This window comes from Cervus canadensis, chromosome 3, assembly GCF_019320065.1.
Source record: "Cervus canadensis isolate Bull #8, Minnesota chromosome 3, ASM1932006v1, whole genome shotgun sequence".
NCBI classification, from domain to species: Eukaryota; Metazoa; Chordata; class Mammalia; order Artiodactyla; family Cervidae; genus Cervus; species Cervus canadensis.
This window is the reverse complement of record NC_057388.1, coordinates 31,253,303-31,269,215: the sequence shown is the minus strand read 5'-3', so window position 1 is coordinate 31,269,215 and position 15,913 is coordinate 31,253,303. Positions and strand designations below refer to the sequence as shown.

Sequence of the window (15,913 nt, the reverse complement as noted above, 5' to 3'; positions counted from 1 at the left end):
AGACTTCATATAGTGTAGGAATTTAATACAGTATTATGTGTCAAACATTAGATTTTTTAATTAGAATTTATTCCTATGCTATATGTTAAGGGAAGTAATTCCATATACATACTTATTATCTGAATAATTAATTACTTTCTCTGGATTTTATATTATCTCAAAGCATGTAGACAGGAAAAAAAATGTAAGGAAATGTGTTTTCAAAGTACTGTATATATGGTATCCTTAGTATATATTAAGAGCACCATATACGTAAGAAAAACAGTAAGTGAAAACACCTAAACAGAAATTCCACAAAAAGTGAAATACAAAAAGCTAAGTCACATAAAAAATACTGACCATCAACAGTGATTAAAGAAAAGCAAATTACATCAGTGAGACAGCATTTTCCACCATCAAATTAATATTAATAATTGTTCACAGACAAAGAAAACTTATGGTTACCGAAGGTGAAAGAGGAGAGGAAGGATAAATTGGGAAGTTGGGAATAACACATACACACTACTATGTGTGCTTAGCTGCTCAATCATGTCCGTCTCTTTGTGACCCCATGGACAGTAGCGCGCCAGGCTTCTCTGTCCGTGGGGATTCTCCAGGCAAGGATATTGGAGTGGGTTGCCATGTCCACCTCCAGGGGATCCTCCTAACTCAGGGATCGAACCCAAGTCTCCTGCATTGCAAGCGGATTACTTACCACCTGAGCCACGAGGGAAGCCCACACGCTACTATAGTAAAACAGATAACCAACAAAGACCAACTTATAGCACAGGGAACTATACTCAATATTTTGTAACAACTTCTAAGGGAAAGAATCTGAAAAGAATATATCAATATATAACTGAATCATTGTGCTATACACCTGAAACTAACATGACACTGTAAATCAACTATACTTCAATTAAAAAATAATAAATAAATCAATAACACTTTTCACTGTTGTTTAGTACAGTATAGTTCATATCCTTCAACCTAAGATTTCTGAGGCAATTTTATAATACCTTCAATATTCAGGAATTCAAGGGTTTGTATTGTTCCTTATATTGTTGTTTATGTATTTTTATACTACAAAGAATTAAAAGCAATCAAAATTAAATTTACTTATTTGTTTGACACAGTGCCAGGCACTGTGTGAGGCGCTAAGGATACAGTGTGTGTGTGTCCAGTTACTAATTCGTGTCTAACTCTTTGCAACTCTATGGACCATAGCATGCCAGGCTCCTCTATCCACAGAATTCTCCAGGCAAGAATACTGGAGTGCAGTAGCTTATCTTTGAAAAGAAGTAGGAAGAAAGGGATGGAGGAAGGGATTGCCTTGTCTTTATGGAACTTACAGTTACTGAGAGTGGGCTCATAAACACTAAATAATTAAAATATACATTATGATGGATGCTGAAAAGTGATACGGAGAAAAATAAAAGCATGAAATGGGGATAGAGAGATGGCTGCAATTTTAAGTAGGTGACCAGGGAAGGCCTGACTGAGAAGATGACAACTGAGTAGAAACCTAAAGGGCATGAGGGAGAAAGACAAGCAGATATCTGAGAAGGGAGCTGCAAACAAAGGAAGAACCAGGGCAGAAGCCCTGAGAAAAGTTTCCACAACACGTTCTGCAGAAAGCAAAGAGAACGGGGAGGCTGACGTAGAATGAAGAATGGGGGGAATAGTAAGATGACATGAGCGGCTTAATGGAGGCCAGATCATGTTGGGCCCTGCAAGCCACCATCAGATCTCCGATTCTGGACGAAGCCTTAGAAGAGCTCTGAGCAAAAGATAACACTTATGTTTCAATGGGATCTCTTTGCTCTGCTGAGATCAAACTGGAGATCAAGATGGGAAACAACAGCCATCATCCAGGCGAGGTCCTCTGGTGGTATGGTCCAGCAGGCCAAGCGGGGAGAAGCTCTGACTCTGGTTCTTCGGAAGCAGAGACCAGAGAGTTTGCTAACGGATTGGATGTAAGACAAGAAGTCAGGGGAGACTCCAGACGTTGAGGCCTGAGTCACTGAAAGGGAGGACTTGCCAATCAAAAAACTGGGGAAGACCACGCAGGAGCTAGAGCAGGCAAGAACAGGGGCTCAGTTTCAGACATGTCAGGTTTGAGGCACTTACCCAAGCAGAGGCATCCAGGCTGTGTTTGGCACGAAGCCACAAGATGGTCCATGCAGGAGATGGGAATTGAGAGAGGTCCGCAGGCATATGGCATTTAAAACCAAAAAACTATATAACATCACCAAGACGGTGAGGAGGGAGGGTGACAGAAAAGATAAGGGGGTTAAGGAGTGAAGCAGGAAAGTCCCAATGTAAAGAAATCAGGGACATGAGGAAGAACTGGCAAAGACTGAGAAGGGTTGCAGTGGAATAAGAAAAAAACCAGGAGAGCGCTGGATGCCTGAAGCCAAATAGATGTTTCAGAGGTGATGGAGCAGTCAGCTTGGTCCAGTGATATAATAAGGCAGGGAAAACTGAGGAATGACTGACAAACTTATTATAGCAAAGAAGAAGTCATTGTTGACCTAGGAAACAGCATTTTCAATGAAAGGTTGAAGTAAAAGGCTCATAAGTAAACAATGGCAGATACTTAAATGATGCTATATTTTGTAATATATCATATATTAAAATATTTTATAAATATTACAAAAAATACTTATAAAGAGACATTAATATCATTGAGAAATGCTTAAATAAGAGAGAGAAAGATACAACATCTACATAAACTATGCACTCACTTATAGCTAAAAAGGAAAAGAAAATATATAGGTAGGAAGTGTGCTAAAACATTAATACTAGATATCCCTAAGTGGGTCTCCCTGGTGATTCGGTGGTAAAGAATCTGCCTGCCAATGCAGGAGACACAAGTTTGATCCCTGATCAGGAAGATCCCCTGGAAAACAAAGTGGTTACCTACTCCAGTATTCTTGCCTGAGAAATCCCAAAGACTGAGGAGTCTGGTGTGCTACAGTTCATGGGGTTGCAGAGAGTAGGCACAACTTAGCAACTAAACAACAATAACAAAGATGCCCTGCAGAAGCAGGAAGTTAGCAAGAGTTACAGTTGAAGAAATTCTAACAACAAAACAGGTCCCTGAGTTTCAGACAATTAAACTGTATCCCTCACTTTATACCTAGGGCAGTGGTCTCCACCTTTTAGCCTGCCTCATAATCCTGCAGAGGGCTGGTTGTGACAGATTGCTGGGCCTCAAACTCAGGAGTTTCTGATTCAGGAGGGTGTGTACAAGATCCAATAACCTGCATTTCTAACAAGTGCCTGGGCAATGTTGACAGTCCTAGTGTTAGGATCACATTTTGAGAGCCAGGGACTAAAGCAAAAGAACCTCATAAAAGTGAAGCTTTAAACAGGTTAAATAACATCCTGAATTCCAGAGCTATAAATTGACTTGAGAATAAACTTCAATATATTCTGATCCCTGGGCTTTTGTTTCAGAGTCTTAAATCTGGTACAATTAAGAGAAGGTGTCAATTAGGATTAAATGCGTTATAAAGATCAATTCCTTTTTATAGCTGAAAAGAGTGGAAGTCACTCACTCTATGAAATTTTCAAGGCAGTGATTAGTGCCCCCAGAGAAGAGGACCTGTGCCTTACTCATTTCTAAAACCCCTAAAGTGCCTTAAACAAGAAAACAGTTAATCACCATTTGCTGAATAGGATGAAATGCCTGCCCTAATGAGTCTATCTCATGTTGGGTGGGTTGGAGGGGCAGGTGTTCAGAGCCTCTGGTAAGGCATACAGCACATCTGAGTGACTCAGAAAATGGAATCTGCTATGGGCATATGACTCAGACAAAGGCTCTCTTTCCTCTAGATGGATGTAGACCTGCACCAGGGCAGCTGGCTGGGCACCCTGAACACTGCATGGACTCCCACTCTTACATGGCCACGTTTGGGTACAACTCACCCAGCCTTGCAGGAGAGGTCTGTGTGTGAAGACTTTGTAGAACAGAGTATGGATGCCCCAGAGCAAGCAACAGGCTGGAACAGTGAAAAGTCTGTCTGTGTTTAGTACTCTAGGAAGGGTTAGACATGGTGGTGGTTTAGTTGCTAAGTCAAGTCTGACTCTTGAGATCCCATGGACTGCAGTCCGCCAGACTCCTAAATCCCTGGAATTTCCCAGGCAAGACTACTGGAGGCGTTTGCCATTTCCTTCTCCAGGGGATCTTTGTGACCCAGGGATCCAACCTGCGTCTCCTGCTTGGCAGGTGAATTCCTCAGCACCTGGGCCACCTGGGAAGCAGGTCATAGGAACTGACCCAGAAGTAAAAGGTTTCCTCTGGATGAGACGCTCTATCATCACCACCCACAGCCTCGTGCTCACGCTGTGGGTCTCAGCTTAGAAATCTCTTCTGTGGGGAATCCCTCCCACCCCAACCAACTAAAAAGGCTATGTACACCCACTGCACACAGTTCCCATCACAACTTATGACAAATGTAATTACCTGATAAATGGTGTCACTTTGAGTCTGCCCACATGAGATTATAAAGCTCAACATGAAGAAGACCACACATTTCATTCAACATTTTACTGCCAGTACCTGGTACATGAATACATAACAAATGTGTTTAATGTTGAAATATTACATATAACTTCAATTAAGAAAGGTAAAAGGGGATAAGAATTATCCTTGGTTTCTTCAGGGGGGCTTCCCCAATGGCTCAGATGATAAAGAATCTGCAATACACAAGACCCAGGTTAGATCCCTGGGTTGAGAAGATCACCTGGAGAAGGAAATGGCAACCCACTCCAGTATTCTTGTCTGAAGAATCCCATGGACAGAGGAGCCTGGTGGGCTACAGCTCATGGGGTTGAAAAGAGTCAGACACAACTGAGCTACTAACACTTTCTTCAGGGGGAAGGAGACGATCACCAAAATTTAACTTTTTTTCCAACAAGCAAGAATTATTCTAGGATCCAAGGCACTGCTGAAGAATACACTCTGATAGGAAAATGTGCCACTCTATACTATGCTCTGCTATTTCTATCCCTTGTGCTAAAATATGACACTTCACAGATCTGTCAACTCTTGGTTTTACATTGTAAATATTGATGGTGTGAATACTTGCTTGCATTTGCCTAAAACATGAGAAATGGTTCTGAGCATAAAAACTTGAAATGGAAAATTCACCTTCACAAGCATAACAGGCAAGATTAATTATGTTAACTGCTTGAAAACAGAAGCCAAATTCTAACTTCTTCAGTGACAGTGTGGCTTTAGACTCCCTAAGCCCTTAACCCACAGCCCATGACCTTCAGAGACTTCCTACATAAAGGTTAAAGGTTATTTCTCAACTATTGCCATCAAAGTCTCAAACAGAAAATAGGACCATTTACATGTCTTCTGACTTCTGACATGGATGACCCAATTTCTTAGCAAAGCTTGGAATAATATAATAATAAAATTCTACTCCATCGCTATTGGGCTTCCCAGGTGGTGTCAGTGGGAAAGAAGCCCCCTGCCAATGAAAGTAATCGTCAGAAATGCAGGTTTGATCCCTGGGTCAGGAAGACCCTCTGGAGGAGGGCACGGCAACCCACTCCAGTATTCCTGCCTAGAGAATCCCATGGACAGAGGAGCCTGGTGGAGTATAGTCCCTAGAGAGTCAGACAGAACAGAAGCAACTTGGCATGCATACATGCCATCACTACTACCTCACCTGCCAGTCAGTACCATCCCACCACCACCCGGAACCACTCGGGCAAGAGCACCAGTGAGCTAACTGTCAAATTCAAACTTCTCTTTTCGGGTCTCATATTATTTGAATTTCTCTGGACCACTGACACTACAACCAACGCCCTTCTTCATCAAAGGCACGTCCCCTTTGCCCCATAACTCTGCACTATTGTGTTCCCCAGAAACCCGCCATTCCTTATCTGTCTCCTCTGTGTACTTCTCAGTTTCTGCCCCCTTTAACATCAGTAAAACCCAAGTTCCATCTTTCACCTTTTGTGCTCACTCCATGAATTATCTCATCCAATCCAGCAGTGTCAACCATGCCTTTCATTCAAGTGAGTTCAATGTCTCCACTCCAGCCTAGACCACGGCCCTGAGCCAAAGGGCCTGCCACCTAACTGCCTAATGAACCCTTGAAAAGTCAGCTCTCCAGAACCAAGCTCCTTATCTCCTCTTTCTCATACTCCTCCTCATGGAGGCTGGACCTCTAGACAAGGCAGAACCTTCCATTCCCTCACCCTCCACATCTACCCACTGTTAATTCCACCTTCTAACATCCTCCCTCTTTCCATCTTCACAACTACTCCTCAACTGAGGTTCTGTCATCCTTTACCTGGACACTTACAACTGCTCCTGGCAGGCCTCACCTCTTTCTATTTCCCACTCCTATGTGACCTCCATACTGTTTCCAAACTATATTTTATTACCCGTGATTTTTAAATCTTTCTATGACTTCCCATCACCTACCAAATGAAGAGCAGCTTCTTAGCAGGATGGAAGGTCCTCTATGATCAGCTTCTGCCTGCCTCTCAGGCTCATCTCTCATCAGGCTCCTCATAGCATGCAGCACTCTAGTTATATCCAATTACAGAGGAACTGTTCTGAGCTGCTGCCATTTTCAATCTGCGCTCTACATCAAAAATGTCTTCCCCCAAACTAGCCCAACCTCACATCTGACCCTTGTTTGCTTGGCAAATTCCTACTCATCTTTCCGAACTCACTCACCTCTTCTGCAGGGCCTTTTTTGATCCTTCCCACTAGATTTACGGCCCCTTTCTTCATTCATGGCAACAAATCACTTCATCGCAATTGTTAGTTTCCATATCTGACTCATCCTTACCCAATCAAATTTTACTTTTTCAATTTGGAATTTCACATCAGCTGACATTTTGCCTGTTTAAACTCAGTAATGTTTAAACTCAAACTGAGCAAACTGTTTAAACTCAGTAATGGTGGAATAAAAACCACTGGCCAAAACGTCATGATTCAATCAAGATTCAGAGAAACCAGAAAAATCATATTATGTAGGACTATAGAACAGTGAAGTAAGAGTCAAGCAAGTTTGTGATTTAATTTTCCAAATTTAAATAATACATACATAATTCACTTAGTTCTGTTCTTTTTAGGCACTTCTCTCTCATGCACTCTATCTTCTAATACCTCGCTCCAACTCTGAATCATCTGTTGGCTTTTATCTTTTTGCTCCTCTGGTAGTCCCATTAATGAGTCAAAAATTCCATTGTATTCAATTCTTGGATAAGCCTATTTCTTTGAACCTCTGAAGTTTCTCTGTAGACCATTCCTGAAACATCAGGATAAAGGTCTACTAAGCTAGCAGTCATCAACTTTCATATATTTATAAAGTTTCCTTTAACTCATACTCACTTTTAACTCATATTCATGCTCACAATTGAGATAGGCAGATCTCTTTCTATCACTATCATTCTACAAGTGTAAAGCAGATACCCAGAAACCTAGAAGATATTTATCCTTTTAAGTTCCCCCATAAATAGTTTGAAGAAAATTAATTCTATACTTTCTGATGTTTAGTCCTCACTGTTTTTGTTTTTTTAATTTAAATGCCATTTATTAAAGTCACATCCTACTGGTGTCAACTGCTGGCACTCTGACTGTACTATCACTGTCTTCTCTTTCTGTCTGCGCTTGTGCATCCACCCTACTCTCTGGATCCCCAGCTGAGCATTCCAAAGTAGTCACTTTTCTCCCCTTCTCTGCTCCATAATCAATGACTTTGACAAAGGAGGCTGTATTACATGAGTTTCACCCGAGTCCAATCCTCAGCGAAGAATCTTAAGTGAAACTTTCCACACATCCCAGCCACTCTCTTGTGAACTCGGGGGATCATAAAAAGATTCCTCCCAGGCCAGCTTTCTCTGTTTTTCCTTTTGCCGCTTTCTGCCAAAACTAGGCAAGGAAAATGAGAATCTATGTGATTTAGTTAAACATGATGACTTTTTATAAAAATACTGATAAATGAGGATGAAGCTGAAAGTACTGGCGGCCATGAGGTTTAGAATTACCTGCAGATTTTCCCTTCGACATCCTCTTCTTGTCATTAAGAGCTGGCTTTAGTTTCCAGCCTCATACCCCTCCCTCACTTTTACTGCTCTACTGTCCTCCCCACCAGTGGTGCTACCCTTTATGTTTTGGGGAATTCCTTTTCTGTTAATGAAGAGTGGAAAGGGATCAACAGGCAGGAGTGGACACAAAATAGTTACCTTTTGGTGTTACATCTTTACTCACAAGAGGTTGGCCCACATTTCCATAGCTGAATCTCACAGGAAGGCCCCTCCCCACACATAAGCACCAGCCAACTCTTACCCTCAGAGCCTAAAAAACTCCTCCATTCTCACATCCCTCTTAAAAACAAAGTTAGAGAGAAACAATAATCAATTCTATAAATTAGCTCAGTGGGTTAGACCAGCAGCTAAAGAGCAGATTCAGCCCCCTGGCCCCGCCAAAGGAACCCCTAACTCCCAGTTAAACATCTACCAACTGTTCGTCAGTCATCATAACATAACTGGATCTGCGCATCACCACTTCTAAAAACACAAGCCACAGGCACGTTCAGGAGCATCCTCCTATAATTTTATTTATTCCCATCAATTCGAACTTGAAACATCAAGGAACTGAGTCAACTGAAACTTGTAAACTCACTATAATTAACTGAACACAGCCTTCTGGAACCTTCAGTTAACCCCCTGCCTCTGGTTTCACTCTATCTGTCTCAGGGTGCAAACTCCATTCTGTCTGGGTCTGCATGGGTAGAACATGTGCTCACCTAAAGGATAGGTCTAGCTCTAGTGGCCACCACCCCTTCACTAGCCCTCACTTTCACCTGTTTCAAGTAAAGCCTCCATCACTAAGAATTAATTTTACAAGAATCTGACTTTTCACTCCAGGAAAAAAAAAAAAAAGGTTTTGCATAATTGGGACTAGGGGCTGGAGGCAAGGTTTTAAGTTTGTCCTGTTGCAACTACTCAATCTGAAGATGACCAAGAAGTGGGCTTTCTCTGGAAGCCTGGAAGAATGGACTATTCCCAGGTGACAGAACACAGATTAAACAACTAATTATCCTAATAAGCTCTGAAATTAAACACAGCTGTTCGCTGAGCTCTTGCCCTGATTTCCCCAATTATAACACTACTGTGTGCTGGTATACATGCCTTTGATCTGAATCTCTTTCATTTCAGTCTGTCCTAGGACTGAGACTGTGGGAGAGGAAGGTGAAATATACGGATGATGGATGAGGTCTAGAACACAGATATTCTATAATTCGAGTCTGGGTAAAATTCAAAAGTGACACAAAGGAACAAGGTCTGGTCTTGCTTCCCAGAGGGGATATTAGCTAACCCATTTTTGTTACATTAAAGTAAAATGGCCCATCACCCTGATTCCTAGCAATCTTCCTAAAACAGTATTCACTCCTCACATCCTCCTCAACATAATCACTCAAAGTAGGTCAGAAATGTTACTTCCTTCCCCTCATTGATTTTCATTAAGAGGATGCACTTTCTGGAACACTAAAGGAGAAGATAAACACCCAGTACAGCTACCAATGACATCCCCTGTACATTTTTGGCATTATTAAGTACAGTTCTCCCAAAAGCAGGGGGAAAAAAATCTCATCACGCCTATTTATTTTTCTCGGTTGTATATCAACGATAATCTCAAACTTCAAAATACACAGTAGTAGTACTTCAGCCAGCTGATGAACATCCCCAAAAGGAGCACATAAACTCTCTTTTTCTAATTTTCTAGATCACCAACCCACCTCTTCCCTAAGTACACATTCTTTTTCTTCCTAATTCACATCCATGTTTTGCCAGAAGGATGCCAAGCGACACCACACACTGGCTTAGCAAGTCCCCGGGGCCTTATCAGGACGCTGAGTGCAAGGGAAGGGGTTTGCAGACACTGGGGAGTGGCGAAGGGGGAGCTGGAAGCCTCGCGGCAGTGCCGGCTCTCCAAACCCCACTGGCAGGGCTTCCCCAGTCCCCTGCCCTTGGTGAAAACTCCCCTCGGCCCCAGGTCCTCAAGCCTGGCACTCCAGGAAAGCGCCGCAAAGTCCTTCAGAGCCCTCAAAACACAGGAGCGCGGAAAGCATCCCCCCAAAGCCAGCAAAGCCACACATCCTCTCTCGGCCAGCTTCTCGGGGCGGGCAACTTCATCCCTGGAAACAAACGAAAAGCCCGGTCTTCCCAGGAAGGAAAGAGGTGACAGGAGAGAGCAATAAATGGGCACGACCCTCATCCCTCACTTCCCGTCCCCCCTCTCCCCCACCCCCACCCCCCGCAAACTCCAGGTTTCAGAGCAGGTGCGGCTCACCTCCAGGCAGGGAGGAAGCGGGCGGCCGGAGGTGGAGGGCAAGTCCCCAGCCCAGGCCGCCTGGCAGCCGGCGAGTGCCCAGCAGCAGATCCAGGCGGGGCTCCAGGGCGGCGAGAGTCCGCGGCGGGGAGCCCTGGCCGGCCGCCCCCGGCCCCTCCCCCGCGCCGGCCCCGGGCGGAGGAACAGCATCTCCTTCCCGCTGCGGTCGGCCCGCCGGCCGGCTGGAAAGCAGCCTCCCGGGGTGGGGCGCGCTCTGCTCCCGGGCCGCTAGGGCTGCGCGCTCAGCTCACAGCTGACAGCTCCGCTGCGCTCGCGGCCCCGGCGGCCGGCGCCCGTGCTCCCGTCACGCCGGAGGGAGGGACCGCGGGGCGCGGGCGCGGCGCGGGGGGCGGGACGCGGGGCGGGGACGCGGGAGCCCGGGAGCAGGTGCGGCGGGCGGGGTCTGCGGCCCAGCCCCTCCGGTCCTGGCGTGCAGTGTGGTCGCCGGGGGCTGGAGCTCCGTTACACTGTAGAGGGGGAGAGAGGCCGGGGTGCCTCCCGTCCCCGGTCCCCTTGGTCCACCAGGAGGGGCCCTCGGGGGGAGACAGAGTAAAATCCAGGACCTCAGGACATTGTTTTCCGGCGGCCGGTCTTTAAATGCTTCCTACTTCCCGCGTCACGCACAAACACACCCAGATGAGCCCCAGGAGCATCCTTTCGTAAGAATCCGACTAGCTGGCGTCAGATCGAATTTGGGGGTGATTTGGATGTGCATCAAATGGCGGGGAAGGAAGGGGGAGTGAAATTTAGATGCAGGTTGTGACTCAGTATTTTCACTACTTGATGAGAATGATGACAATTCCTAACCCATAGGTTGTTATGAGGGTTAAATCAGTTGATACACTGTAAAGCACCCGAGAGTGCCTGACAAGGAGTAGATGTGGTTCTCGTTGAAAGTGGTAGTGATGGATCATCGATGCTGCTGGTGTTACTTAATAGGGATAACTGTGCAACCTTGGACAAGTAAGCCCTTTAGTTCCTGGAAGAAGCAGGTTTTCCATCTGTACGATAACTGGGATGGTCTTTTTCTTTCATTCAAAAACATGTTGAGTTGGGTGGTAGACACCAAGAGGTGAGCAAGATGAACATTACAGTTTCCTCAGTGTTGGGGATCCCTTCCTCTAAAATTCTATGAATGGATGAGTTATCCTGTTCTTCAAAAGGAGCACCCAAATTTCTTTTAATTGAGCACCTAGAGAAATCTACCTGGCAGACCTAATGTAAGTTGACTTGAATTGCCTGTGGCACTATCCTAATGTCCCTTTAATAAACATTTCCACATAAAATGTGCAAGTCCCTTTCTCTCTCTCTCTCCTTCTCTCTCTCCTGTTTCATGTGTTCTGATAATAACAATAAAGCATGTTTACTGTTAACATTTTGGAAAATATTGAAGACTATCGGGAAGAACATAAAATTACTAGGGAACCCACCACCCAGAGATAACACTATTAGTGGTATTAGCATGTTGAGGTATTGCCTTCTTGGCATATAATTGTGCATGTGCTGCAAAACTGGGATATAATTTGTAACCTGCTTTTATTTTTTCCTTAGTATTAATATTTTCTCATGTCATTAAAGTCTCTGACAGCACAACTTAAGTAACCATATAATATATAATGTATTCTACTGTTTGGATTATATGTAATTTACTTTTGGATATTAGGCACTGTTTCTCAAGTATTCAATGTTATTAATAATTCAACCCTGTATATTCACTAGTAGGACTGATGCTAAAGCTGAAGCTCAAATACTTTGGCCACCTGATGCAAAGAGCCAACTCATTGAAAAAGACCCTGATGCTGGGAAAGATTGGGGGCAGGAGCAGAAGGGGGCGACAGAGGATGAGATGATTGGATAACATCACCAACTCAATGGACATGAGTTTGAGAACACGCTAGGAGATAGTAAAGGACAGGGAAGCCTGACATGCTCCAGCCCATGGTGTCACAAAGAGTCAGACACAACTTAGTGACTAAACAACAACAGTAATTTTAGAATGAATATACATCTCCTTTTAATTTTCTATGATGCTTTTCTAAAATTGAAATCATTGGATTACATAGCATGTGCATTTTTAAAGGTTTTGATGAATAGTGCACAAATTCCTTAAAAATTTTTTTATCAGTTGCTATCAGCAGTTTATGAGTACTTATTTCATAACTTTCTAAATTATAATACTTCATATATCTGCCATTTTTGTAGAAGAGAAAAATGCCACTGTGTTAATATTTTTTAAATGTACAGCATTTTTTTATTTAGTAATGTTACCAAACTCATGTTCAGCTGCTCACCACTCAAAAGCCAATAATGGAGAGCCAAGTGTTGGTAGAAAGAAAAGTTTGCTTTAATCAGAAGGCTGGCAATCTGAAGAGAAGAAGGACTCATGTGCCAGAACCAACTCCCCAGATTCTGCTTGGCCATGAGAGTTTTTGAAGGGAAAGGGGGGAAAGAACATCAGTGAATTACCAAGGTACAAGCTTAGATTCTGCATCATTCTTCACTGTGCACAGATCGGCTGACTCCTCTTTATCTTTTCTTCAGATGTCATCTTGCCCGTGTCATCTGCCTGCAGGATTGCAAAGGGGGCTGCTGGGGGTACAGAGCTGGTCATGCTTAACTATTTAATTATTCATTCTTCTTTTAATCTAGGGAAAGAATTCACAGGTTAGGCATAGCATGGTGTGCATTCAGTAGAATATAAGTCAGGAGTAAAGTTAAATTGTCTAGTAATCTCATTTCTATAATTAGACTCTTTTAGGGTTAGAGAGGAACAGGAATGAGCAAGCAGAAAAGGGGCAAAAGAGCTTCTTTCAATAACACTGAATAATTTTTCATATATATTTACTAGCTATATAGTTCCTTCTCTTGTTGGTGTCTGAATTTTTCACTGACACTCTTTGACCATTTTTCTATTTAAGTTCAATCTTTTTTATTGATTTGTAGGCAGTCTTTGTAAGTTTTATATATTATACCTTTGCTTACCACGTATGTCACAAATGCTCCTCTCGGTTTGTAGTCTTTTTTTTTTTTTTTTTTTTTGATAGTGGAGTGCAGTTTATTACACCGGCGGGCCCAAGGCAGAGTCTCCTCTTAGCCAAGGACCCCGACCAGCATTTGTGAAAATCTTTTATACCCCATGTGTACGATGTGTAGGTGTCCAAACCCACTACCCCAATTCCCTTGAGACTTACATGAACAAAGGAAGGGTAAATACAACTACAACAACCCCATCATTCACGTGTTATGTGTTCAAACAGTCAGTAATCAACAAGCCCGCAGTTACATTCCAAATAGTTAATAACCGATAAGCCTGTGCTTACATTCTGATAGATAGTGTCTGGAGGCAGGGGTGATTAGTGTCTGTTTTCTCTTAGGTGATGAGTAACCTGGATATGATCTTCAAGGTTCCCCTGTCCGGAGGGGATCTTATCCTTCCATTGTTGTTCCAACAGGCACTAAGCAAAGAGTTCAAAGTCCACTGGAGAGGTGGCCGAGTACAATCAGCACAGACAGGCCTGAGATGGAGTCCAGGCCCTATGAATTCCTTCTTTATTCCCCCCTCTTGATGCTCTTAGTTTCCATAACGAGCATAATTCATTGAGATATATTGTACCTTAGCCCTCCTGTCACCTGTGGTCTTCTTTTTAATTTTGTTTCTGGTGACCTTTTCTGCAGAAGACTGTCATTTTTATGTACTCAAATATTGCCACATTTCCTTTTGTGAGTTCTTCCTTTGTTTTATGCTCAGAGGTACTGTACCTCTGCAAGATCAAATAGATGCCTTTATTTTCTTATTTTGTTATTACTTTCCTTATATGTTTTTAATATTTAATCCATTCAGAATTTAAGTCAAATTACATTATTATTTTTGTTACCTAAGTGGGACCTAACAACATGGTTAATGGATTGAAAACAATTTCTTTCCTTGTAAAAAATAAAAGTCATCCCAGTCACCTTAGCTTACATGACAATTACAAATTTTCCTAAATGGGACAATTTACCACTTTCAATAAATTATTTTCTCATAGGATTTTCACCTAGATAAAACATGTTGACCTTAAATAGTTAAGACCAGCAGGCAGACTGGTAGAGAAACGAAAATTCTGAGAAAAATTTGTGGTTCCTTTGTACTTATTTATTTTAGAATTTAACTGCAGGTTATTCAGTTGATTACTGATTATCTGATCAATCAATTCAGTTCAGTTCAGTCACTCAGTAGTATCCAACTGGTTGCAATGCCATGAACTGCAGCACACCAGGCCTCCCTGTCCATCACCAACTCCCAGAGTTTACTCAGACTCATGTCCATTGAGTCGGTGATGCCATCCAACCATCTCATCCTCTGTCGTCCCCTACTCCTCCCACCTTCAATCTTTCCCAGCATCAGGGTCTTTTCTAATGAATCAGTTCTTCGCATAAGGTGGCCAAACTATTGGAGTTTCAGCTTCAGTATCCGTCCTTCCAATGAATATTCTGGGTTGATTTCCTTTAGGATGGATTGGTTGGACCTCCTTGCAGTCCAAGGGACTCTCAAGAGTCTTCTCCAACACCACAGTTCAAAAGCATCAATTCTTCGGCACTCAGATTTCTTTACAGTCCAACTCTCACATACATACATGACTACTAGAAAAACCATAGCTTTCACTAGATGGACCTTTGTTGGCAGAGTAATGTCTTTGCTTTTTAATATGCTGTCTAGGTTGGTCATAACTTGTCTTCCAAGGAGCAAGCATCTTTTAATTTCATGGCTGCAGTCACCATGTGCAGTGATTTTGGAGCCCAAAAAAAATAAAGTTTGTCACTGTTTCCACTGTTCCCCCATCTATTTGCCATGAAGTGATGGGACCAGATGTCACGATCTTAGTTTTCTGAATGTTGAGTTTTAGGCCAACTTTTTCACTCTTCTCTTTCACTTTCATCAAGAGGCTCTTTCGTTCTTCTTCACTTTCTTCCATAAGGGTGGTGTCATCTGCCTAAGGGTGGTATCATCTGCCTATCTGAGGTTATTGATATTTCTCCCGGCAACCTTCATTCTTAGCTTGTGCTTCATCCAGTCCAGCATTTCTCATGATGTACTCTGCATAAAAGTTAAATAAGCAGGGTGACAATACAGCCTTGACATACTCCTTTCCGAATTTGGAACCAGTCTGTTGTTCCATGTCCAGTTCTGTTTTTTCTTGACCTGCATACAGATTTCTCAGGAGGCAGGTCATGTGATCTGGTATTACCATCTCTTGAAGAGTTTTCCACAGTTCGTTGTGATCCACACAGTCAAGGCTTTGACATAGTCAATAAAGCAGAAGTAGATGTTTTTCTGGAACTTCCTTGCTTTTTTGATGATCCAACGGATGTTGGCAATTTGATCTCTGGTTTCTCTGACTTTTCTAAATCCAGCTTGAACATCTGGAAGTTCACAGTTTATGCACTATTGAAGCCTGGCTTGGAGAATTTTGAGCACTACTTTACGAGAGTGTGAGATGAGTATGATTGTGCAGTTGTTTGAGCATTCTTTGGCATTGCCTTTCTTAGGGATTGGAATGAAAACTGACCTTTTCCAATCCT

At 43.0% G+C, this 15,913-nt stretch overlaps 1 protein-coding gene across 2 annotated transcripts in view; it reads right to left on the bottom strand.

The window, feature by feature from the left end:
- Window positions 1-10,611, bottom strand: part of ELAPOR2 (endosome-lysosome associated apoptosis and autophagy regulator family member 2) — a 209,982-nt gene extending 199,371 nt beyond the window's left edge. The window contains exon 1 of one of the 2 annotated variants that reach the window (XM_043462884.1): window positions 10,313-10,611. In XM_043462884.1, coding sequence (XP_043318819.1) covers window positions 10,313-10,501 — 189 coding nt within the window. In that variant the 5' untranslated portion in view covers window positions 10,502-10,611. The remainder of the gene's footprint in view (window positions 1-10,312) is intronic. The other variant, XM_043462885.1, reaches the window with a different exon arrangement.
- Window positions 10,612-15,913: the final 5,302 nt, after the last annotated feature.